At 45.4% G+C, this 26,166-nt stretch overlaps 1 protein-coding gene across 1 annotated transcript in view; it reads right to left on the bottom strand.

Annotated features, from left to right (window-relative positions):
- Positions 1–12,550: 12,550 nt before the first annotated feature.
- Positions 12,551–26,166, bottom strand: part of Znf704 (zinc finger protein 704) — a 121,507-nt gene continuing 107,891 nt past the window's right edge. The window contains exons 4-8 of the mRNA XM_028767240.1: positions 25,007–25,107; positions 20,960–21,227; positions 19,496–19,600; positions 13,678–13,775; positions 12,551–12,787 (exon numbers count right to left, since the gene is read on the bottom strand). Of these exons, the coding sequence (XP_028623073.1) occupies positions 12,676–12,787; positions 13,678–13,775; positions 19,496–19,600; positions 20,960–21,227; positions 25,007–25,107 (684 nt within the window). The 3' untranslated portion in view covers positions 12,551–12,675. The remainder of the gene's footprint in view (positions 12,788–13,677; positions 13,776–19,495; positions 19,601–20,959; positions 21,228–25,006; positions 25,108–26,166) is intronic.

Here is a 26,166-nt window from a genome sequence, read left to right as displayed (position 1 = left end):
CTGAGAGTAAGCTAGATCTCCAACTGCAGGGCCCACCAGTAGTCCTCCACTCAGGAGGGTAGCCATGACTCTCTGGAGGGTAGCCATTCTACTGACATAAATACAGCCACACCCTAAAGTGTACATGCTATATAAGCAGACAGTGCATTTTTGTTTTAGAAAGAATTATGACCTTGAAGCGAGAAGATTTGGTATTTGAAGTGAGTCATCTTGTGTATCAGAGGGCTTTGGATGGCAGGGCACTTTGACTTCACTTTAGGTGTGTACCTGGATATGTGAGTTTCAGGAAACCCTTATTTCACCCATTCATTCCTCTGTGGCTACACCATGGGCCCTAAAGTCTTCTGTCCACCAACAGTTGGGTAAGAACTGTTCTTCACCCCCAAATAGCTGAGGAGTCAAATGCCTCACTCAATGTGACTGACTGGACTAGAAACTGTCCTTGCCAGGCTCAACTTCAGGATCATCACAATACTTAAAATTTTAAGTATTAAAAAGTCCAATAGTTCATCTAGCCAGAGGCAAAACTCGCATCTCTGGGCAAACTGACATGGGAGGCCCATTGTTGCATGTGTGTACTGGATAGTGAGTTCTTGTGGAAAACAGGCCTCTACGGAGGAAGACCAGCTGGCTTAGAACCAGAATGGACACTAGATACTGTTTTCTTAGTACAGGGTCGTGAGCACAGGTGAGCAGTCTAGGCAGTGGTTCAGTGGGGCGCCAGGGCTGAGCACAGGGGATGTGCATCTGTATGTGCCTGTGATAGCCTTGATGGCAAGCAGTTGAGAAGGGGAACATACATCTTTAATTTTAAATAATTTTTGCAGGCCTATGTTAGGGACGCTCTGGGAGGCTGGATTTAGCTGGAGACAGTGGGTCCCTGGCCTTAGGAGACTGGTACTGCTTCTGACTGCAGACTCTTCAGTTTTGGTCTACCAAGATGTACATAACTGGTGGTCATGGACACAAGTCTTTTGCCTCAATGCCCCTCACCATGATGGATTACAGTTCCATAAACAATGAGCCAAAGTAAACCCATTCTCCCTCACGTTGCTTTAGACATTCTTCTGCAGTACTAAACAGGTAATTAACACACCAACAACTCTTGATCTAAGCGTTAAGCTTTACATAAATGAATGGCTCCCAAATAGAGGCAGATACACAAAAAATCTTTTATTACGTGGAAGTTAGACTTACTCCATGGTAATTAACCAGTTACAAGTGCATCTAAATTCATGTGTGTGAACATCATAGAAATCAGAATGGTCTTTCTGAAAGACTTGTGTTCTGGCTTGGTTCGTGCCAGTGCAAACCAAGGGTCGAACCATACACAGAGTCAGTACAGGTTGACAATGAAGTCAGACTAGATTGGTAACACCATATTCACTGTTACAGCTAAGCATTACAGAACATGAAAGTCCAAAGACCAGGATACTATTTCTAAAGAGTTGACTCTACAACCCTTCCTTCTACTACATGCTTTGAGGACTACCCAGCAAATCCTCCTTTCTGGGGGGAAGAGGACACTTTGCTGTATGACACATCAATGGGCCATCAATACTGTAAACTCTTGCTGGTCCTCTTGATGCCCATTGTAAGTGGACAGCAGCCATCCCCTTGGGAAAGTGCAGTTAACTGGTGTGAACATTTTCTTTTGTAAATCTTGAAGCTGAAATTTTTCTTCTTTTCCAATTAGCACCAGTTTATTTTAAAATATTTTTTCCTGGTGTTAAATCTTAGGAAATGTTTTATAAAACTAACACGCAATGTCCAGAACAACAAAGACAGTTTTTTTTTTTCAAAAAATGTGTTAGAGAACAGCATTTAGAAAAACAACATCATTGAAACACTCGACGTCTCTATGTACAATGTGCCGAAATCTGGCAGGAGCATGGCTGAGGAACAGTCTCAGAAAAGGTTGTCAACTTGAACCTCTGCAGGCAGTATTTACAGTCAGAAAAGTATTCAGAAATGTAGTATCAGAACATCTGGATTTGGCTAAAAATTATGTAAAAAGACACACCACCCACCCCCTCAAGTGCCTATTTAGGTACCAAACATCTTATATGACTTTAAGTACCAGGGTTAGAAATGTGTTTCCCCTTATTTTATAAACAGCCTAGAAACCTCCTCAACAGACACAGAAAGAGAACCAGAACAGCAGAGAAATGGGAGTTCATTTCCTCCTTGTCAGATGGCAGAGAGATGCTGGGGTAATGGAGTGAGCATTGACCAAGGAGGAAAGAACAGCTATCGGGGGAAAGGCTCCGAGAAAAGGCCTATCAGCACAAGGCTGAGGAAATCTGGGTATATTCTATACAGATTTTTCAAAATATAAGTGATCACCTCCGTGTAATTTTGAAAAAAAAATCAATTATTTGCCTTGTCAGTATCTTTATATTTTGTTCTTTGAAAATAACCTAAACTCTTCCTTTCCCACGGTTGGACTGAGAATTGGCCACCACCATCTAAGCTGGGTCATCTTTAGCCAATGCAATGGTAACAGTTTTGTTTGCCTGCTGATTGTTACTGTTTGCAGTGCTGGAGACTGAACCCAGGCCTTCACATATGCCAGGCAAAGGCTCTACCCTAAACCACATCCTTGGCCCCTTTAACCTGCTAATCCAGTGTTACTAAATTATCCATCTCTAAGAACTGGGCAGTGTGTGAGTGGTCCCCTCCAGGAGAAAGTGTATCCTCCTCACCTACTGTACTGGCTAGCTTTTCAGATCAAAATCTTGAAACCGTTAGAGTGAAAAACAAAGGCACCCCACACCCTTATGAAGATTGGCATTCTCATTTATTTTGAATAATCTATAATTGCGATAAACCTCTATGAAAAAAAAGTACTTGGATTTGATACAAAATACATGTTTCTCTTTGAAAATGCATAGTTTATAATTTCATACATTCATTCATTATTAAAGACGTTGTGAGGAAGTACTTACCCCTGAAATGATGGAAAGATTGTACCTCACAAGACCTGTATGTACTGGTGAGCACTGCTGCACAGCCTCAGTCTTCGCCCGCCCATGCTGCACTCACCACCCTAACACCAGTGTCCCCCAGAGGACGCTTCCTGGGCTTCAGTTTGGCTTTTGTTGTTTTTATCAGACACTATGAGCAAAGCTTCCTACGGACAGCATTTCTGCTAACAACCCCACTTTAAATACTCGGTAACCTTTTTTGATACTTTAAGATTTGGTTTTGAAAAACTCAAAAGATGGCTTACCTTTAACAGCAGAATATGCTGATTTCCGCCACTAAGGGCAGTTGAGGGTCTGTAGCCAATATTCCCCTCCCCCAGCGCCCTCGTCTGTAAGCGATGGCCCCAGGCCACCTAGCATCTGCTTTGATTAAAGTCTTGAACCCTTTGGGTCCTAGCCTGTACTTTCTTCCCCTGAGTTCTTCCACGCATATAGGACTATATGATATGATATATTTTGGAATCTATACTAGGGTATACTAGTTAATTCATAAGAGTTTTAAGTGACTGACCACAGTCTAATCATTAATTACAAAAATAGGAATTTTAGGCTGTACTGTAGGAAAACACGGAGGAATGGCATGTTTACACTATATATGATCCACAGGCCTATTTTTACACTCAGGGTATTTTTAAGTTATCGAAGTCATGGAAATAATATGCTTTGGAAGTAGTATGTGCTCTCTGAAAAATCTAGATTTTATCTGAAGCTTTCCCCCTATGATCAGTTTCTCCTGTTGGGACACCAGAAGTTGAAGTCTTCCGGTCACACAAGTTGATCATGCCCTGTCACAGCCACCTACTTGCAACAAGAATATAAAGAAAGGGCCTAAAAATTTATCCCTCCAACTGCAATCTGCCACCATTGACAGCCTTCTCCCCTCAGGGGTGGAGCCCTGAGGGGTATCTCAAACCCAAGCAGAGCCACACGCCCCTCAGCGAGCCTTCTTTTCTCTGCCTTGCTGTCTGTGGCTGAACTGAGAGATGGTGCTGTCCTGGGGCAAGGAATGCATGTTTAACAAGGTGAGCAGATGAAGTAGTTTTGGCTTTCCAGAGATATACAACAGGAACAATTATATTATACTCCACTGTTACTTGGTGAAGGCCAATCCCATCACTCTAATCCTTGAGCAGTGGGGGGTGCAGAGCCTGAAGAATTTAGTCTCAAGGCCTCCCGGGTTGTCTGCCACTCTAACACAGCATACTGACTTGCTGCCTCTAGCTCTGGCTAGGTGACCACACTTCGTGCCCTAAGGCACATGGAAGGGAGTAGCTGCTGCTTCTCAGTGGGCTGAGTGTGGCAGGGTGGTGCCAATGCAGACCCTCTCCTCACAGCCTGGAGACTGTATCTGCTGACAGAGAGCGAGCACTTCTCACAGGGAGGGTAGCCACTCCTGAGCAAAATGAGCATCTTGAGGGTAAGCATCCATGCCCTGGTGTGGTGCCTTCAGAACAAGCATTCAGTAACAATAATGGCTCATCTGGATCTGGGAATGGACACAGTTAGCTTCTGGGTTAGGAGATGAGCACCAAGAAAGGAAAGAAAGTGTCTAGTCAACAATCTGCCAAGATGGCCGAAATGGCAGTTAGACAGGACCTCTTCTTTCAGGCTCTCACTAAAGTTATGTCTTCTCTGGAGTATTGGTTTCTGTTCTCAGTCACGGATAGAGACAAAGCAGGAAAAATGGGAGGAGGCGTCTGTGTTTGACCAAAGGTTTCCTCTTTAATAATAGCTCTCTTGCCTTTCCTAGGGGTTGCCATGTTCTACTTTTTCTGAATGAAAAGTTTAGGGGGACTTGATCATAGTAAAAAAGTGAAATAGTTAATCAATCTTAAGGATTGCTTATGCCTTGCAACAATAAAAGAGGTATTTTATTTGGAGGTTCACAATTCAATAATGTCCACTGGAAAAGAACATTTTAAAAAAAGAACAAACTACTACTTGACTCTAACCTGATCCTTACTTCAAACTCTAGTTACTTGCTCTGTTTGCGTTCATTAAGACTAGGCCCTTTCTACACACTGCCAGTCAAGCATAGCCAGCCATATAAACGGCTGCCTTTCTGTCAGAGTACAAAGGGGCAAAACAATGCTGCCTCCCAGCACTCAAGTACTTCAAACACAAGAGCATCACCAATGATAAGACAGAACCCTGCTCGTGAGCTAGGTAACTGGCCAATCCAGTTTTCTGGGGTCCTAGTCCTATGACAAGAGTCCTTGTGAGTGCTTTCCTCGGAACTCAGGATGCTCACCCTGGCACCCTGACAGCCTTGGATGGAGTTCACTTATATACTGGACAGCCTTATGATCATCCATCTCAAAATCTGCCAGCATCAGTTAAACTGCATTCAAATTCACACAATGTAACTGACTTGTAGGCACTTCTATCATGCTTACAGGTCTTTCTGATTTGGTTCTTCAAACTGTAACTTTGAGCTGGTTTTTAGCCATCATCTAGCATGAATTTAAACTTACAGAGTCTGAAAGGCCAGAGACCAGCAACAAAACATTTTTTCCTAAGGAGCCAACATTTTTATTTAGAATATTGCTTTAGCTAATAAACTCCTATACTTTTACCATTTCACTGGATGGCACTGAGGGAACTGAGGGGGATTACATTTGCACTACTCAGGGCCATGAATGAGTGTGCACTGAGAACATGGTGGGATGCTGGGACTCCATGGCTCCGAGCCATAGTGGAGGACACCCAGGCCAGGTCTCTCTCCCTCTCTGCAGGTCATGATGGTGCTGACTCACAGGTTTGAGCCAATGTCTTGGCCTGGATGTGGGAGTGGCCTTAGGATTTGTTTTCTATACTAGATTCATATGAAGATCAAAGGAGGTCATGTCTGAATGAGACACACTTTACCAGATGGAACTGTCCTTGTAACATCAAGACTTCAATAGAAGTCAGAGTTTGAAATAATGTACTTTCTCAGAATAATGAAAGTCTAATCTGTGCAACCCTCCATACATGTGACATAGTTATTCTCAGTTTTATTTCACCCTCTGAGAAAGAGACTATGGTTTTCTATGTGGAAAAACTTCCTTTAAGGTGAATGGATTCCTGAAAACACCTAAGTGCTTACTAGTTCTAAAGCCGGGGCCTTGGCAGATCAGAGGTGACATTTCATATAATACAACAGAGGGGTGGCTGAGGGGGCACGGGGCAGGGCAGAGGGCATTGGCACGGGAGGTACCATGTGCCACTGTAAAGCTTCAGGCACGTGGCTGCCTCCACAAAGGCACATGACTGCTTTTTCCCCCCTTCCTTCCTCCCTTCTTCCCTCCCTTCCTTCCTCCCTCCCTCCCTCCCTTTTGCCAGCCCTTTATCACAGTGGTCATGGTAGCAGACACAGTAAGAGTCAGGGTTACAGCTATTCAGTACTTTGGGGTGTGGCCTGGGTATGCCAGGAAGCAGCTCTTGCAAGAGCTGGGTGACAGCTCAGTGTATTCTGATCAGGGACAAGGCTAATCTAAAGAGATGACATTTCTGTTTTTTTTTTTTTCTTCCATGAGAATATTCTCTAGGGAGAAATAGCTTCTTTCCTCTTTTGAAATGTCTGCTGTTCAGACTGTGCCAGCACATGAGTCTATGGTGCTCACGGAGGAATCTGGGCATCTCCACATCTGAATACAGTGGTCACAGGATGCCTCTGCCCCACACAGCTTTTCTTTGGTCTGTAGCATTGGCCGACATGTATGTTAGTGGTCAACACTTAATTGTCAGGTGATGCTGTGTCTCCCAGTCTGGATCTGGCCAGCTGGCCTGATGCCTGTGGGTCCTGACTGTCAAAAGCTGAGTGAGGTCCTTCCTTTTCAGTAGATTATCAGCTGCCTAGTGCACCACCACTTCCACTGTTGGTCCCGACATGCCCTGAACATCTGTAGTCCTTTTCCAGCTGTTCTAAGGTGTCTAAATGTACAGCCTCTGGAAAGATGCTTCCATGTACAGGTAGAGTAAGATGCACACAGTTCAAAACCATGCAGCAGTGAAAACTTGCTGGGTACCCAAATGTCATCCATCAGTGGCGCTATCCAGGAAGATGGCATGGGCTAGCTGCAGCCCGCTCAGACACTGGGTGCAAGGCTGCACAAGGGATTCCCTCACACAATGCCTTTACAGTTCCCACTGACTAGACTGTAAACCTTCCATGGAACCAAAGCTAGAATGGCCTCCTGAGTAACTGGACAGTTACCCGGCAGGTACACAGCTGTCCTACCTCAGCTTCTGTTTGGAAACTGTCTGCATAGTTGGCTAAACTGGGCTAGCTTTCTGAGTCAATAAACTTTTGGGAAGATGTTTTCTTTAACAGTGAGTGGGCTTGAGGATATGGGACAGCTTAAAATAGCCTTGGCAATGCTCACAACCGTTTGTGTAGGTCCCATGTCTACGTCTCATGGGAATACTGTAACTTTCTGCTCACAAGCTTGTGTGCCCGTGAGTTTTTCATAGTGAAAAACAAAAGTCAAACGGTCCTGATGAGGAAATTTCTCAGTTGACAGCAGTAACAACAAAAATCACAAACACTGCTGACTGTTTAAAGGTTCTTTGGGCATATATACTATGGTTTTAGACATTGCCACCAAATGATGTTGCTTATTAAATGCAGGCATGGAGTTCTGATAGGTGAAAACTCATAAGGGAATTCATATCACACTAGAGGAATATTTCTTCCATGGCCTAGAAGCCTATGTGCTAGCATCTTTTCTTCAGTTTAAAACATAAAAGGTAAATCTTTATATGACGTCCTCCCACCCCCACGAAGATGCTTTGAATATGAGGGAACAGTCGCTGCTTCACTGATTCTCTTGCAAATGATCTATCTCTTCTGCATTTCTACCCTTGCTCAGAGGGTTAACTGAAAATATACGCATCAAAAAACTTGCTTAAAAGAGGCATAGCCCTTGGATTGGTGAACAGGAACTGTGTACCAGATCTACACTTCCTGCCTGTTAAAGTACTGCACTTTAAAAAATAAGCTACAATGTATAAAACAAAGGTCATTTCCCACAAAGTGTTCATGTTCTCTGCGATTATAAAACACGGTATCTTGTAAAATATTTCCAGTTCTGTTAAACTTGAGAAGTTAAGTACTAATGCTTATTATAAAAGTGTCATGTCTCTTGCAGAAGCCTAAGCAGTATATTCCTTTCATTTGGAAATTTAAGTTGTAATTATTATTGTATTTTAAGATTAGATTTACCATAACACATTACCATTGTGATTCTCAGACACACACAACAAAAGTTATAAAACATGAGATTGTCTTAGGAAAAAAAGGAGCTATTTACAAAACAGGACAGGAGATAAAATCCCGTTTTGATTCCTGGTCCTGTGATAGGTACACTCTTTAAAGCATGTGTATCTTCAGAAATGGGCCTTTTCCAAGTCCATCATCAGAAGCCAGTCTTGAGTACTCTTCACTCTTCCTTGCTCCAGTTCCTTGCTCTGCTGGAGCACAGTTACTCCGGACAACTGGGATCTAAAAGTGCTAACCCCACTTTATGGACTAACTTCCCATGGCTACTTACAATTCGGAAAAGACAGGATGAAATGGTTGTAACAGGAGGAATCCCTATGGGCAGGAGGATCGGGGCACCTGTGTGCTGCTGGTAGGTTTCTTTCTTACAGAAATCAAATTGCCAGTGAACTCATGTGTCTAACATGCCCTTCAAAATGACCCAAAATGACCCACGCCTCCAACTCTATCTGTCATACTGACAGGCCATGCCGGTTCCACTCATCTGCATGGATTCACACAGGTCAATGCTACAGCTGATGTGGGTGGTGGAAATCCTACGGATGTGAGAAAAGGCAGCACCTTGTCCATAGAGTCCACGGCAGTGTGCTCCTGAACATGCCACTAAAGCAAACCACACGTTGTGGACAGCTTTCTTCCGCTTAGAGGATGCTGTGTATAGCTAATGAACAGTTGCCCAAACCGAGAGATTACAGCAAGGAAGAGCAAGGCTTTTTGTTCACAATTACATTCAGAGGAAGCCTCACCATGTCTATGAATACCCAGCAGGCTCTGTGCCTGTGGCTCAAACATCAGTCAGCTTTAGGTCAGCTACAAAGAGACAGTTATGCATGGGGTACTTCTGCCACACCTCACGGAAGTTGCCTGCCTGTCTAGTTGACATGGGTTTGTCTTGAAATGATACTAAGAGTTTACATAAAGAAAAACTTGTTCTGACAGAAAAGACTTGAGGTGATAAAAATCTTCCTAGTCTTGGGGTTCTCCAGATCTCTTCCCACATCATCCTTGTTTCCCTGAGGAAGTGAGTAGTATTTACAGTGTTCTGCTACTACGCTCAACAGATTCCTGTATGTACAGTTCTCACTTCTTTTCTTAGAACCTTCTCCAGTGAATGCCACCTTGGTCTTGCAGTACAGCTGAAGTGGGAGATGAAATGGACTCTTACAGGGCTTGCTCGCTTCAAGCCCAGGGCTTCTGGCGAAAGTGTGATGAAACTCGGATACCAGAGGTGGCAGACTCCAACACACATCAGCTTGAATTGCAGTGGGGGACAGTTTGGCTTCAATTTATTTCCAACATACACGTGCCCATCTCTGAAGATATTTTTGGAGATCCCAACACCAGTGCTGTTCTCTACAGATGGTGTTCATGTGCAGTTTGGCCACAGGAGCGAGGAGTTTCCTCATAAGGGAATCTCCTGGACATAGTGCTGTTAGTGGGCACTACGGGCCCACTCTGGCTCGGAAACCCATTGTTTTCTTCCTGGTGTTGGTTTTTGCCAATCTAGAGAACCTAACTTCCCAGACATAAGGTGGCAGGTGAGCCTGATGGTCAGTTCCTGGCTGTCTTGTTTTGGACGTCTGCAGCAGAAATGGAGGACTGCTGGCTGAGCAGCCTAAGAAGATGAGCAGATGAGGTCTCCTGCGTGGCCCCCTTGACACATATGCTGAGGGTTTTCTCAATGTTGTCTCACCAACTTTCACAAACTAAGCGTCAATATTCTGGGAAGGCTAACTATTGCCTGTTGTACACATAGCTTTCTAGCTGGCTAGAGGACGGACAAAAATTCATTACATCACTGCTCCTTTTCCAGTCAGGGCTAATAGCTCTGGGGGTGCACAGAGCCTCAGACTAGCAGCAAGCTTGCCCAGCCATCGCTCGCACTTTCCTTCTCTGTTTCTCCACAAAATGAAGACACAAGAAGAACTTAGTTTCACGGAGATGGCATGAAAAGTCAGGCTTCATTTGGCACTTAGTTTGGTTCCCCAAATAACAAAATAACTACTTAAAAAAATGTAACTCATAAAAAAAGGTAACCCATACAATCGGTAGGCAATTCAGAGCTTTCTGGTCCCCTGGGATTAGACCCTTCGACACAGGGACTAGGCATACTGTCCAGAACTGTACTCAGGATTTGTCTGCACCTTGGAAGCTGGATAAGAAAAGAGACAGTGCCTAGGACTGGCCTGTAGACTAGGGCCCCTAGGCAGGGCTGGGAATGCACAGGAGCTGGCATGATGAAGGCTTTCAGAAAATGAGGACTCCAGGTCAGGTGCATTTGGTGTCATGTCTGTGCTGGCAATAGGCACAGTTAAGCGGCTCGGCTCGCCCTTCGACTGGGTTTGTGGGGAGATAGCTCAGTGCATCAGGACTGCTCCCATGCAGAGAGCACTCCTTCATCCCCAAGTTCTTCAAGAGGAGATGGATTTAATTTCACATCACTTTAATATTTTGGTTAATCTTCATCTGTGATTAAAAAAAATTGAAGGGAGTTTTGCTGAGGAGACAACCCTCTAGCCTAGGATCCATCTATTATTTAAGCACATGGTGAACTTGACCGTCACTGACAGAGACAATCTACGCGTTCTAGGGCCTCTGGGAGCAGCTAGAACACTGTTTCGGGGCAGTGCAGCTACAGGAGACAGGAGAGATGACATGCCCAGGGGAAAGACTCTAGCTCTGGACTTTAAAAACAAAATGCTGTTTTCTGGTTTCAGGTCAAAATGTCTGGAACAGGCAGTATGGCTGATGTTGATTATCAATCTATGGGGAATCAGATAAAGCTTTCTCTTTTCTCTTGAAACGAGTGTTTTGTTTTTCTTTTAAGAAGTCAAAGGAAAAGATCAGGATCTCTTTTCTGTTTTCCTTGATTTCTGTGATAAAAAGCCACATGAATTTAAAAAATAAAATTGCCCGCACCAGTTACGGGTGTTCTGCCATAGAACCTCCATATATACCCCATACATAAAAAGAGGCGTCTCTGATTCCTAAATGATTCTCTCTACTCTGTAAAAAAGCACTATGTACAATCCTTAAACATATATTAAGCTTTCCTCTGTGCAATGTCATTTAACATTCATATGGCTGACACTGTGTTCCCATCCCTACCCGGTGGCTCCTATAAGGTGCTCTTACCATGCATAGGCTCAGACCCTCAGCTCCCTTAAGCAGGGCAGACAGAGAAGATGCGCCCTCACAAGGTTTGATGGCTGCTGCAAGCTCTAACCCTCAAACAGCCAAGTCCCCCAGCAGAGACATCCTGCCAGCTGGTACCCAGCATAAGCCCTGGCCCTAGTGAATGGAGAGAGTCCTATACAAGATGCATTTGCCTTTGGGCATCCTGTAAGTTCGTTTCTGAGCAAATTCTTAATTCATAGTTCCAATATTTTCCAATATTCCAACAAAGTTTAGCTTTCCATTATCTATATATGTCACCGAGCCCACCAAGTCACCCCCTAGCTGGGTAAAGCATGCCATCTGGAAAAGTGCACTCACAATGGAGGCTGGCTTGTAGCCCCAGGGGGTCTTTCCCAGACAGGGGCATGTCAGCTGTGCTCTGCAAACCTGCTGGCCAGTCTGGAGTTTTCTACCTGGGCGGAGTTGGAGAGCAGGATGCTAACCCAGGGTCCTGGCTACCGTCTTGGCGGGACCAAGCAGGGCACACTATCCAAGCTGTAGTATGTGTGATATCCCTGAAAGAAGCATCAAGGCTTACCAGACTGCTACTGGTGCCAGCTCTCATCTGAGCCGTGGCAGGCAGAGACATAGTGGTGCCACCACTTGGGATCCAAGGACGAGTCCCAGATGCTTTCTGCAGTGCCTCTTGGTCTCCTGCCTTCAGGAGATGGCGGAAGTGGCCCCATGGCCAGTCACCTTGGCTTTATGTTACCCAGGGCCTCCAAGCTAACATCTTTACAATGGTTCCACTTAGGGTCCTTCTTGAAAATAAAACAGAGATAGAAAAGCTCTGTTTTGAAATACATCATGATCCGGACTGCTTCAAGGAGTCGGACAGAAAACAGGGAAATGCCTATTCACAAGGTAAGTACTATCTTTATACAGATGCTACCTCATAATGGATAGCTTATGGGGGTGTTGTGTAGCTTATGGGCATATTGTTTTCAGTGTCAAAATCCCGTGAAAATGCCACAGTTCAGAAGGCTTATCAGAACCTGCCTTCTCTCTGGGTAAAATGGGCCTGGATGGCTAAGCTGCTACAGAGGACCAGCTTTAAGACCAGACAGGGCGCAGAGGAAGCTGGCTTTTCCTTCAAAGGAAAACGTCCTTCTTGGTGCTCTTGCCTGGTTCTCAGAGCTGATTTTTTTGCCTTTATTTTTTGCTTTAATTCCACCAAGGAATTATATTCCTGGAATTCCAGGAAGGGCCTTCCCTGGGCCTTTGGAAGGAAGGAGAGGCAGGAATGGCTCAGTCGATGAACCGCTGGCAGGCCTTCTTCCAGCGGCAGGCAGTGCACCACATGTCCCTGTTTTCCATCCCATAAACCTTGCGGCACTTTTTGCCTTCTCCTCTGGGCTTCCTGTAAGAAAGACAGCACCAGACAGGTTTAGGGACAGGAACTGGGTGGCCTTCTGGGGAGACTTCAAAAGAATAAGGGGGGAAACAGAAGACAAACCCCACCCAGAATGGGGTAGGAGTTCTCTGTAGGGCTGGGTATTTCTCTGGCCACTGTACTTAAGCTGTTCTAAATCCCATTCATGGAAATATTTCCTTGTCTATGTTGTAAGAGGAAGGAGGTAACCGTAAGAGATGAGGACTGTGGAGGGAACCTGGAGCTGCACCTGCTCATCATGCAGGAGGACACTGGAACCTATATGGAACTGGACATGATGGCATGTGTCTGCAATTGCCTGTAATCTCAGTGTTTATACAGCAAGCTGGGAGGGGACAGAGATCCTTGCAAGCTCTTGGACCAGCTTGCCTGCAGCGAGTGAGCAAGACACCCGCCAAGACAAACTACTGAGTTATCTTCAGACTTGCACATGTGTACCCCACCCCAGCATGCACCCATACTCATTTTCTGTTCCTGCTCCCAAATACCCTGCCTAAGACAAAACAAGCAAACAACAACAAAAATACACAAAACACACAACAGCAGAGAACAACATTCTCTTCCAAATTTTCAGTGTGTTTTTCCAGTGTTCAGAATTCTGGTTGAGGCTTCCTGGGAGACTCCTGGATAGAGACTAAAACTAACTTATCGTTCATGTCATACAGAAGTAAGTGCAGGAGAGTGATTACTGCTATCTATCCTATAAACTACAAGTGCCCTTAACTAGTTACTGGACAGGCGATCACGGGAAGGAAGGATGACGTTTTACAGTGGGTCATACTCTGCCTCCGTTTTTGCTATTTCTGTTTCTTAGGAAATCCCTTTGAGGTGAAGCAGACAGCATCAAGTAGCCATACCTTAGAGTGATTGTCCCTCGGGGTGGGGAGGACAGGGTCGTATGGGTGTGCTGTCTCTGCTCTCCTGAGCCTGGTGCATGATGATGTGTTGGAGACACCTAGGAAACAAGGACAGTCAGGTTGATGGAGCAGATCCTTTCCTCCTCTCCTTGAGTGTAAAACCCAAAGCGGAAAGGTTCTTTTCTCAACGGCAGAGCTGAAATGGATGTCAAGGTTAAATGGCAGGGTTAGGAACTCTGGAGCAGAGAATATAAAGGGCTTGCAGCTGGTACGAGATAGCTATGCTGACCAGCTAGGACTTGTGCCAATTAACGTGTGCTGTTTAACTCACCTCAGACCCCAGAGAGTGGGGAGGGGGCATGCTCCTGCTGCTGGCAACATTTCGCTCATTGCCATCATCTTCCACACTCCCACAGAAAAGCCTGTTAAGTCCTGAGCAAACAATGGCTTTTCCAAACACTGCCACAGTCATACCCTGCAAACATGGCCAGGTCTATTCCAGTCATAGCGCACTCTCTTGTGCCACCACTGTGTGGACGCAGGGACAGAACCCTGGCTTGTCAAGCTTGGGCAGCAGCAAGGTATTTACCCTTGGAGCCTTCTCACCAGCCTTCTCACCAGCCTGCTCTCTGCATTCCAGCTTTTGTCTTATATCTCAAACTTTTCCAATAGTCTACCTTGAAGTAAATTTACTAAATATAAAATAAACCTTGTATCACTATAGATAGTACTATAGGCTATTATTTATAAATAAATACAATTACTATGCTATGTGACCACACCATGTGACTTCCAGTGGGTTTAAAGGGCTCTAACTTGCAGTTTTCCATCATGGCTAGTCTTTCCAGATATTGAGACACGCGAGGCATCTTGAATGTGTTTACACAGGAAGATCTGACTCTGCTGTTTCCCACACTGACAGCAGGGACAGCAGGCAATAAAAAGTAAAACCCGAGTGTCTTCACCAGTTACTTTTCTTGTGGTTAAGACAGAGGACATGACAGACAATGACTCACAGGAGATGTTTGTCTTGGCTCACAGTTCAGGGAATGCTGTCTATCGCGCTGGGAGAGGGCACGGCGGGAGCTTGGGCACAGCCTGCTCAACTTTTGAGTTTGCAAAAGCAGGTCAGGCTGGAAACAGACATGACCTTTAAGAATCCTCCACAGCAATCCACTTTCACTTCCCCCAGCTAAACCCCACCTCCTAATTTTTTTTTTTTTAAGACAAGCTCTCATGTAGCTCAGGCTAGCCTCAAAAAAATTTTTTTTTTTTTTACTATTTGGTGGAGGTTGGCCTTGAACTCTTAATCTTTCTGTCTTTACCTCTCAGGTGCTGGGACTAGAGGCAAATATCACCATGCCTGGCCTCCTGCTACCCCTAAAATTTTATGCTGACATTTTAAATCCTGAGCCTGGCTGTATTAAAAGATAAGCCCTTCAAGGAATTAAAGCTAGACAAAGTTTCAAGAGTAGGGCTCTGCACCAATAGGACCCGTGTTATAAAGCGATCCCACACAGTGCACGTGCACTCTGCAGCAAGAGATTGCAGAGGGATGGTAGACATGTGTGCCTTCTCTCTGAGCCCCCAATCACCTCACTAATGACTGTACACACTAAGAAAAGGCCGGATGAAGACACAGCTGTAACAGTGACAACTACAAACCCGGAGAGGGCCCTCACCAGATGTAAACAGCCGCTTCCAGGAAACACACTGCTGCCACTCACACTGCCGCTCTATGCTGTTCTTGTAGCTTAGATGACCAGTGAGGGCTAGAGAAGCCTTGGGCTAGAGAAGCATGCGTGTGTGGCAGGGCAGTGGTATCTGCAGACAGGAGTCTTCACCACTACACTTTGGGAAGGGTTCTGATGCCGGGGCTCACAAAAGCCAGTACTCAAGAAATCTAGCACAAAAGTGAATAAAGCAAAAGCTGGGAGCCCTGGGGACAGCTCAGAGGGGGCTTTCTGTAGGAAGTGCCCCAAGGCTTCTCTTCAACACGAAATCTCAGGGATGAGGGAGGAAAACTGAACCTAGGAACAACCTCTGGGCATTTGTTTGGGACGAAGACAGACGAGATTTTTAATTAAATAGAAACCTTTCTGTTTGCAATTTTTACTCAAAGCCATTCTTAATGTCTTCATCATTTAAAATGGTGAGAGTTGCTATCTGAAGCTACCCTTCCATTTGAGAGTGAGGAGCTTCACGCTCCTAGACGCTGCCTGGCTCTCTACTTCATACGGTTCAGGGCTAGCACACTGACTGGCATGACGTCAGTGGACAAGCCAGTTCTGAAGCTGTGTGGATGCACACTTAGGAAAGTGAGCCCACCGGCAAGAGCCATAGGACGGGAGGCGGCCAGCTTTATTTTCTTTGAAAGCACTGATAGGGAGTTCAGAAGCATATGGAATAATTTTAGAGTTGCATTCCTATCTTTCTAGAGTCAAACAAAGCTTTTAAAAATATACCTGCAACCTTAAAATAGGAACAGCAAGCATGACTGCTGGGGTGTTTACCCTCAGTCTTGGCCGAAGAAGATTGCAAACCAGAGACTAGAAATTCTCTCGTCTAAGGCTGGGCGAGGGCTGAGTTGTTAAAGCTCCTGCTGTGTAATTATGAGGACCCAAGAGCAGAGCACAGTAGCATGCAGAGTGGACAGAGTGACATGCTACACATGTAACTCTGTGCTTCAGGCTCAGAGACCCCCGCCTCAAACAGTAAGGGGGCAGCAGCTGAGGAAGACGGTCACTGTCAACTTCTGGTCTGAACACACAGACCTACAAAAGTACTCCCTCCCGAAACAAATGCAAAGAATGAGTAAGAAATGGACACAGAAGGGAGACTTTGCAGTTGACTCAGACACTACATCTATCTTCTGTGCAATCTCCCTGCTAGGATGTTCCTGGAAACCAAAGCGGAACGAAATAAGAGGTGAGGTGGGGGTGGGGGTGGGGGGCATCGAGACTGAGGTAGCATCAGCTATAGTGTCCACGGAGGAGTTCTAAGATTTCAATGTTGGGAAACAAACAACATAAGGAACCCTGGCTGGCATCCTACAAACACTTTTAGGAACTGGGAAAAGAGACAGCTGGTTAAAAACCAGAACCGTGTCTCTATGATGGTCTAATTAAAGAGAGCACAGCAGAACCGGGTGAATGCCTTTAATCTTAGCACTTGGCAGGACAGAGGCAGGTAGATCTCTGAATCTGAGGCCAGCCTAGTCTACAGAGTGAGTTCCAGAACAGCCAGGGCCACACAAAGAAACCCAGTCTCGAACTCACCCCTCTCAAAAACAGCAGAGCTAAGCCAGGCATAGCGGGTCCCGAGGCTGGACAGCACATTCAAGGTGTGCCTGGGCAGAAGAGTGAGCTGAGGTCCAACTGAACAACCAACTGAGTTTGTGTATCAACATAAAAAGCACTAGGAAAGCTGCAGCTGCCTAGCATGAGGCCTTGTTCAGCTCTGAACACCACACGGAGTGTGGTGGTCATGACAAGGTCATCTCATGCGCAGAGCCACATGGCCTACATGCTTGGAATGTCTTCCTAAGTTAAAGTGAGGAGCTGAGAAACTGTTACACTCTCAGCCTGGAGGTGGAACCGGAACTGTAGCTTTCACATTAGGCATGATTGTGGCTAATCTTCATTGTGAACGTGATGAGATTTAGAATACACACCTCTGGGTATTACTGGGATAGCTTTCCCAGGAGGAGGAAAAGACCTATGCTGAGTGTAAATGGACCATTCTGTGGCCTGGGCCCTGGATGAAAAACAAGATGGAGCCAAATGGAATACCACAAAATGGAGCACCACCAAGTGGAGCACCACCATTCACCTTTCTGCTACAGGCCATGGACACGCCCACTTCCATGCCTTCCTCACCACGGTGGACCAGGATCCCTAATAAACCCTCCCTTCCTTCAGTTGCTATTGTTAGGATTGGTCACAGACTGACAATAGGGAAAGCAAATATACCAGGCTATCAAAGAAGGCATCTTAGCCTCTTCCTCTGTTGCTGTGATAACATACTCTGGAAAGGGTTTATTCTGGTCCCCAGTTCAAGGGTACAGTCCATGACGGGGAAGCCAATGCATGGGAACCTGAAACACTGGACACAATGTATTCACCATCAGGAATGTAGGCTCTTCTCCAGCTCCTGCTCTTCATTTGCATTGTCTAGACACTCACCCAACCATGGTGGCCCCATCTTTCCATTTCTATTAACACAAGATAATCTCCCAAAGGCATGTCTGGAGGCCTGTCTCCCAGGTTTACATTTTTGTCAAATTGACAACACTAACCATCACAGACAGGTAGTATCAAATAGCAAATCATTCTAGACTTTTTATGTTTACCAAGAAAAAAGTTTCCTAGAGAAAATGGTTCACAATTATCTGACGGCCACATAGGTGGATCAATGTTTGTGTCACAAATAAAACTAACAAGAGAATGTCCAAGGTCACCCTTTGAGAGTAGACAGGGGCCACCACTGTTCAGTGGCTTTTGAAATTATTCCATATTTATGCTAGTGCTTAAAACCTTAACCCAAGAGTATTTTCTGGAAAGGCCTACTTCCCGAGCCATGTCGGCTGGGGGCCGTGTTGGCTGGGGCCGTTCACTGACCCCTTTTATGGGGTTTGGTAAATATGCATGGGCAGAGGATGACATAGTTTACCCAGTTACTCAGAAGTTCCACAGGAGGCTTTTACACTTGCTGGGAACCCTTGACTTGCCAGGGCTGGGTAAGGTAGGGAAGAGAAAATAAGTTAACATCTCCTTTTGTGAACCTCAGGAGTCACGCCCCTGTGAGCATAGCGACTACAAAGGGAGGTCTCTTGGCATTCTGTGAAAACTATAGAAGACCCAGCAAGTTTTTAAATGAACTGTTAGGAGCCAAATTAATTGATGGTGATTTATCAGAATCACTTAATACATTGAGTCAATTTTTATTTACTACCTAAATAACTGCTGCATATTTTAGCATTCATTTAACTTTCAAATTATCCATCACATATGGATTTCTCAGGCTTTGAAAGAAAACTGTGATTTCAATTTATTTAATTTTTAGATTTTCAAACAGCATACTTCCAAGACAATACATCAAACTAATAAAATGTATGAATTTATAATGCTAAACACCAGCTTTTCTGAAAGAGGTGTGAATCAAGCTACTAATTCAACCATCTTTTGGACACATAACTACAGCGCCAACACAAAATACATTTCCAGCATCAAGAGCCGAGAGTTTCTCCCAGGTTTCCAAAATATCAGTCAAACCATCTTTTCCCAGCTGCAGCCACCTGAATCACAAGGTGCCTTGCAGGTAAATCTGTGTCACTTAGAAATATATATGTGGTACTGGAGAGATGGCCGAGCCAGTAAGAGCACTGCTTGCTCTTCCAGAGGACCTGGGTTTGACGTCCAGCACCCACACAGCAGCTCACAGCTGTCTGTAACTCCAGTTCCAGGGATCTAATGTCCTCTTCTAGTCTCCACGCACAGAAATACAAGTAAGCAAAACACTTATACACATAAAAAATTTTTAAAAATCTGTTAAAAAAATGTAGAAGCATATGCCTTTGGAATGTAGATGGATGGGGAACACCTGTAATATCGGCATGTGGGCACGGGAGGATCAGCAGTTCAAAGGTCATCCTAGACTATGGAGAATCTAAACCACTTGAGATACTACCTCAAGAAAGAAAAGAATCAAAATGTAGTAGCGTTTGGGCACAGACTTCATCTTTTTCATGTCTGTTTCAAAGTTTGTTCCCTAAGTGTACGTTTGACATGGCTCACCTTGCCATACACTGCGTACTTACCGGAACGCCCGTGAAAGTGACTGGAGGAGACTGCCAAGAAATGCTGAAACTGCTGCCATTGGGGGTGAACTTAGCAGATCCTGGAATAGTTACCGGGGGCGTGGCCTGAGACAGGAAGCAGAGAAAGCTGTAAGAGTGATTGGGCTAGTCTCTGTGGGCGTGGCCTGAGAGACAGGAAGCAGAGAAAGCTGTTTGAAAGAGCAACTGTCTACAGCATCTGAGTTCTCATTTCTAAAGCTGGGCTGTTGGAACATACAGGGCTACTCTGGTTACATATGCTAACAAGTAGTGAGTAAACAGGGTCAAAGAGAGGAGCCCGAGAGAAGCCTTTCATATAAGCAATCTATCTGAGGTGGATTTTTTTTTTTTTGGTTTTTTTTTTTTTTTTTTTTTTGGTTTTTCAAGACAGGGTTTCTCTGTATAGCTCTGGCTGTCCTGGAACTCACTCTGTAGACCAGGCTGGCCTCCAACTCTCAAACTCAGAAATCCGCCTGCCTCTGCCTCCCAAGTGCTGGGATTAAAGGCGTGCACCACCACTGCCCAGCTTGAGGTAGATTTTTGGATGTCAGTTACTAAAAATTAATCACATATACCTGTTTTTGGACATATGTTAAAATATGACTACCATATTAGGAAATAAGCAATACATTTAAAAATGGGTACATCTAAGATATAAATATTTTTGGAATGCAATTAGTGATATACAATTCTCATTGTTTTGCCCATTAGACATCTCACATCTAAGGTCGTTTCTAAGAAAATGTTTACAATACGGTCACTACACAGCGTGTATTATGAACACACTTAAAGACTTGGCCTATGAGATAGCTTAGCAGGGAAAGGAGGCTGGAGACAAGCCAGAGGCGGAGTTCAATCCCTACGACCAGAGAGGAAGGGTTTTTCCTACCTTTACGTATACAATGTATCAAGTGTATGCACATATACAAGTACATAGACACAAAATATAAATGCAAGAAAAAATTTAAAACCTTAAAGTTGAGCAAATAAACACAGCTGAGATGACAAGACTCAAGTCTGTAAAGTATTTTTCCTTTCCAGGCTTAGATTTTTTTGTTTTTGTATGTTTGTTTTTAATTACAAATATTTCAGCTATTTGCACTGGTTTTGCACCTGGCCTCCAGAGTGACCAAGAGTATGGCCCTGGGCCACCAGACCCGTTTTGTTGTTGGTTTGGTATTAGAGACTTGGTCATATATACCTCAAGCTGCCCTTAAAACTTCATAGCCTAGCCCTGGCCTCAGATTCATGATTCTTTTGCCTCAGCCTCTTTAGTGCTGGGATTATAGTCAGGGGCCACCACTTACGGCTTGAGATCCTGGCTAAGAGGAAAAATAGAAAAACCAACCGAGTTGTTGGCTGCCACGTGTTGCTGTTTTTTATCGTGTCAACTGGCAGTCCCAGGCCTGCCAGCTACTGCTTTTGAGCAAGGTCTTTAGCACGCACCTGGTAAGCATGGTCGGTGTGTACAAGGTAGAGGGTGGTGGGGGCGGAGCGGCTCAGCGGCGTCGCCAGCTTAGGGTCTGTTTTGGCACAAGAAGTTTCTGTTCGGCTGGAGTCTGGGATGGGAAATGAAGGGGGTGAAGCCAGGGACTGGGAGGGCGAACCCGGGGCCACACTGTTCAGGCCTTCAGCCACTGCATCGGTGTTGAGCTTGATCTCCGTGTAGTAGAAGTCTTCTTCGCCATCACTGCAGTCAGACTCCCCAGCTCGCCTAGGGCAGGAGAGAGCAGAGCAGATGCGCGATCTGTCTCCTGCCTCCAGCTTGCACAGACCATTCTCTCCACTCGGAATAACCTCCTCTCTGTCGGCCTGGCAACTTTATGTTACCCTGCAACGCTCAACCACCCTATCTGAAGAAGGTTTCCGTCAGCTTCTGCTCATGTTTAAATGTACCCCCCACCAGCATTGTTAGCCAGTAACTTAGTTTCCAAATTCTTACATTAATGGTACTTGGGAAGAGAGTCTTTGAAAAACAACCAGAATTAGGAGAGGTCAAGAGTATTGACGTAGGGAGGCAGGCACGATGCCATGCAGATGGGCCGCTACATTGGCACAAGTGGTTCTGAAAGGAAAACCAGTTAATGGTGTTGGTTTGTCTGACCATATCAGATGTAGTGAGGTCACCCACAACAGATGCTGGGGAGATGTCTGCACTATTGTCATAGTGCAGCAGGACCCAGCATCCAGAACCATGAGCCAAATAAACTACCATGCATGCCTTTAACTTCCACGGCATCCAGTACTATACCACAGCAACAAAAACTCAAGCAGTAAGACTTCTTAAAGTAGTCTATCTACCACGCACCCATCTACCTACCTACCTATCATTTATTTACTAATCTGAGAATAATTTAAGGAGAATACATTACATATAAATGAGAACAAGTCAAAGACTATGCCTTGATGGTAACTTTTGTTTTTATGGTTTTTTTCTCTGTGTGTTTTTGTTATTTGTTTTGTTTTTGGTTTTGTGAGACAGGGTTTCTCGATGTAGCGCTGGCTGTCCTGGAACTTGCTCTGTAGACCAGGCTAGTCTGGAGCTCAGAGATCCACTTGCCTCTGCCTCCTGAGTGTGACACCACCATCCAGCTCGATGGAACTTTTATAGTCTAGAGGCAGACAAGAAAACCCTAATAAACAACCACTTAGTATATGAGGCTTTAAGTCCCAGGCTAAGCAATATTTGAGAGTCCTTAAGAGACAGATCCATGGTTGGGAGTAGTATTGACTTTTACATAGGATGCTTAGAAGAAGTGACGGGTAAGCATTCACCTGCATGCTGAGGCTCTGGGGGAAAGCAGAACCTGCAGGAGGTGGGGTTGGTGCCTTTGCTGAGAAATGTACCTCATAGGCCCCTGTATCTGAACACTTGCTCCCCATCTGGAGGTGCTGTTTGGAGAGGTTCTATAACTGTTAGGAAGCACAGCTTTGTTGGAGGAAGTCTACCACTGGGGTGGTCTGTGAGGGTTTATAGCCTCAACCACTTCCTGCTTGCTCTCTCTGCTCCTGCTCCCGCCACCTGCTACCATGCTTTCTTCTCCATTATGGACTCTAGCCCTCTGGGACTGTTAGCCAATATAAACTCTCCCTTCTGAAAGTTGCTTTGGTCACAGTGTTTCATCACAGTAACAGGAAAGTAGCTCATATGCCAGGGCTGGGCCTCTGGAATGAAGGCTGAGGTGTGATCAGGCAGGGTTTGGCTGCCCTTGATGATAGCTTCAGTTTTTATTCTGGAGGTCACAAAAGTCCCTGGGAAGTTTAGGAGATGGACATTATTTTGAAACGCTCACTGTGGTTCTTGTGTGAAGTTGAGAAAGTGCAGGAGGCAGGTGCTGCTACCTAGAGTCCTGAAGAACATCAGAGAGACAGGCCAGAGGGACGAGAAATCACAGCCCGGGCATGTCTTAAAGGTGGGCAGCAAGGATCACCCGTTAGGGTTCTGTATTCTTTCAAAGTGCATCTGTCCTTTGAGCTAATGTCTGACTATATTTTTGTAATTTTTTCCCCTTTTCTTTTACAAACATTATTTTTGGTCTCTGTATGTGGTTGTGTGTGTTGGTGTGTGCTAGGGTTTTGGGGGTTCTGGGGACTCAAATTCAGGCCTCATCAACACAGTGGCATTCAAAGTCCAGTAACAGAAAAGTAGTTCCTTTGGTCAGGAGAATGAAATCTTTAGCTGGGTGGAGACTTGACCTCAGAGTCAATTTAGTTGGGCCTGTCAATCACGAACCACCCCCCATGAAGGGACAATCACTCCTAGCAAGGAAGGCTCCCCTCGGCCACATTTAACACATATGGAATAATTATTCCTTTGAACTCTTTTGGGAGTTGGTGGGACACACGGTGTAGTGGGTTGGTCTGATGCTGCCTGTATTCTAATGCTAAAGACTGGCTCTCAAGATCTAGTTGCCCCTAAACAAGTGACGCTATGTGAACCTTGCTCCCCAATTTAACTGGTCAATAAAAGGCTAGAGCCTGTGATAGGGAAATAGAGGGAGAAAGGTGGGACTTGAGGACCGCGTGAGTGGGTGACAAGGAAGAGGGGAGAAGAAGGAAGGAAGGAGGTGGAGGAGGCCACCATGAGAGGAGACGGACCGCGAGCACCTGGCCAGGAAAACCAGGACGTAACAAGAGGATTACAGCTGGGAAGTGAGTTAGAACAGCTCCACACCCGCCCCACCTAGGCTTACAGCTTGTAAATAAAATACCTGGGGTGTGTGGGTAGATAGAAAGATTAATTTTAATTACTATGGTGTATTTCTTTAGCTCTGGCTGTCCTGGAATTCACCTCAAAATCACAGAGTTCCATCTGCCCCTGCTTCCTGAGTGCTGGAATTAAATCATGCTCCACTACATCTACCCTTTAATAAAATACTCTCTTTCTCCTTCCCAGAATTCCCTCATGCCACTGTGAGCTTCGAGTGGGTCTGCCCACTTTTCTGAGTCCCCACTTTTACTCATTTTCTTCTGCTTCCTTCTTTAGCTGCAGAGACTAAGCATGATTTGGCTCACACTTCACCTTTCTTCCTCTTCCTCTAGAGCCCCAGTCCCCACTAAGTGCTGCCTACAGCCTCGTGGCTGCCCTCCATGCTGACTTAACTCACACAGTGATGTGGTTTCTGTTTGCTTTCTAACCCTTCTTATCTCCATTCTTTCTCTGGGCAGCTGCTGAGGTTTATAGCTTGTCTGTCCTGGGGTCTTTTTAAATTCTAATGAAATTGTCCCCAAGTTTCCATTTGAGTCTGTTTTTAAATTATTCTAATAATGAGATGTAGAACTCAAGACAGGACCTTGATTTCCTAAACCCTCATCACTGAGCCATCTCTGTAGCCTGCTATTGTGGCTCTGAAAGCCTCTTTCTCTTCTCATGACTCTGATCCTCCAGGGCAGTGTCTTCTGTCACTCTCTGTACACTGCACATATAATCACGGGCCCCTGCCAAGCACAGTGTGACTGAGGGTACAGAGGGCTGTGGCTTGGTGGCTGAGACAATACATTCTGGAACTGAATTTTTCAGCCTCAGATAGTTACCTACACTTTCAGGGAGTGTGATTCTGGGAGCCTGCACACGCTCTTGTGGCTTGCCTATACCAGTTTTCAGAGTACTCACTTTCCAAGCACTTCTTTCTGGGTAAGGTAACCCCAGGGCCAAATCCTCCATGGCCCTTTTGTCAAAAGGACCCTTCTGTTGTCTCTGGGGGTGGTGGTGTTCATTCAGAGAGTGACAGCTTTTGAGGTTCTAAGTCATGAATATTAATTACTGTAAAAGTGAATGGACATCTCATTTTACAGACATGATGTCCTCAAGGACTCTGAAGTACAGTCATAGCCCACAGGGACAAAGCCCTTGTGGCGTACTTTACTACTGTAGGAACCAGGAAGAGCCTGAAGCACAGTGTAGTGTGCAGTCTCTGAGGCCAGGTGCATGTGTGGGGCTGTGCTGAGAGGCTTCCGTCAGCTCCAAAGGGGAGGAGGGGTGGGCTGTCTTACCCGAGGTGGATGGCTCGGATGTGCTTCTGGATGCCGGCTGCCGTGTTCAGCACCTTGCCACAGTTTTTCCAAAGGCATTTGAACATCACCTTCATGGAGTTCTACAGGAAGATGAAGAGACAACATCACACAGCAAGCAAAGCCATCCCATCACCTTCTTGTCCCTGCTGCTCCTTATTCTCTGCACTGGAAACAGTAGCCACATGTTGTTGACAACTGAACTCTCCGGTGCGGAGCTGGGTAAGCCCAGGCTACTTCCATTTCTTCATAAATCCTAGCTTTATCGATTGTTTAAATCACATTCACAGTGTCCCCATGGGCACTGGGGCACCCTGACAGTGGTTAAACTAAGCACTTAGTAGGGAGACATGCTGTTCTAAGCACTTGATCCCCAAAGACAGAGTCTGCTAGTGGCTTCCATGTTCCAGAGTTTCATAAAGTCAAGGAGCAAAGCTGGGATCTGCTGCAGAAGCCAGACTTCACCCCAGCATACAGACACACAACACTCTTCAGTGAGGGGTTAGCATTTTCCAAGTGCCTCCTAGTACAGTTACTGAGCCACCATGTGGATGTGTCCTGTCCCCCCATAGTGCTCTCCATCACAAAAATGGTAATGTAGCCACTTACAGATGAGTGAGGCCTCAATGACGTCATAGGCAGGGCCCAGCAGAGCAGCATCAGGGGCAATCACCCATAGATGCTGTCATGGAATTACTGTCACCATGCCCTGGCCTGCATTTTTAAATTTTTGCAGTGCTTGGATGGGACTCAGGGGCTTGGTCATGCTAGACAAGTGCTCTGCCATTGCACTGCAGAACCAGTTCCCCTGGGAGGAAATTTTACTCAGTTTGTATGTCTCCATGTATACACGTACGTGTGTGAGGGGTGGTTTGAATGGGAATGGCTTCCTTAGGATCATAGATTTGAATACTTAGTCACCAGGGACTGGCACTATTTGAGAAGACTCAGGAGGTGTGGGCTTGTTGGACTGGGGGTGGCCTTGCTGGAGGAGGTGTGTCACTGAGACTAGGAATTGAGGTTCCAGAAGCCCATGCCAGGCCCAGTCTGTCTCTGTTTATGGATTAAGATTTAGGACTCTCAGCTATTTCTGCAATACCATGTCTGCCTGTATGCTGCCATTCTCTCTGCGATGATACCAT

Source organism: Grammomys surdaster, unplaced genomic scaffold, assembly GCF_004785775.1.
Source record: "Grammomys surdaster isolate TR1022 unplaced genomic scaffold, NIH_TR_1.0 63, whole genome shotgun sequence".
NCBI lineage: Eukaryota > Metazoa > Chordata > Mammalia > Rodentia > Muridae > Grammomys > Grammomys surdaster.
Note: the sequence above shows the minus strand (reverse complement) of the source record. Positions and strands in the feature narration are given on the sequence as shown.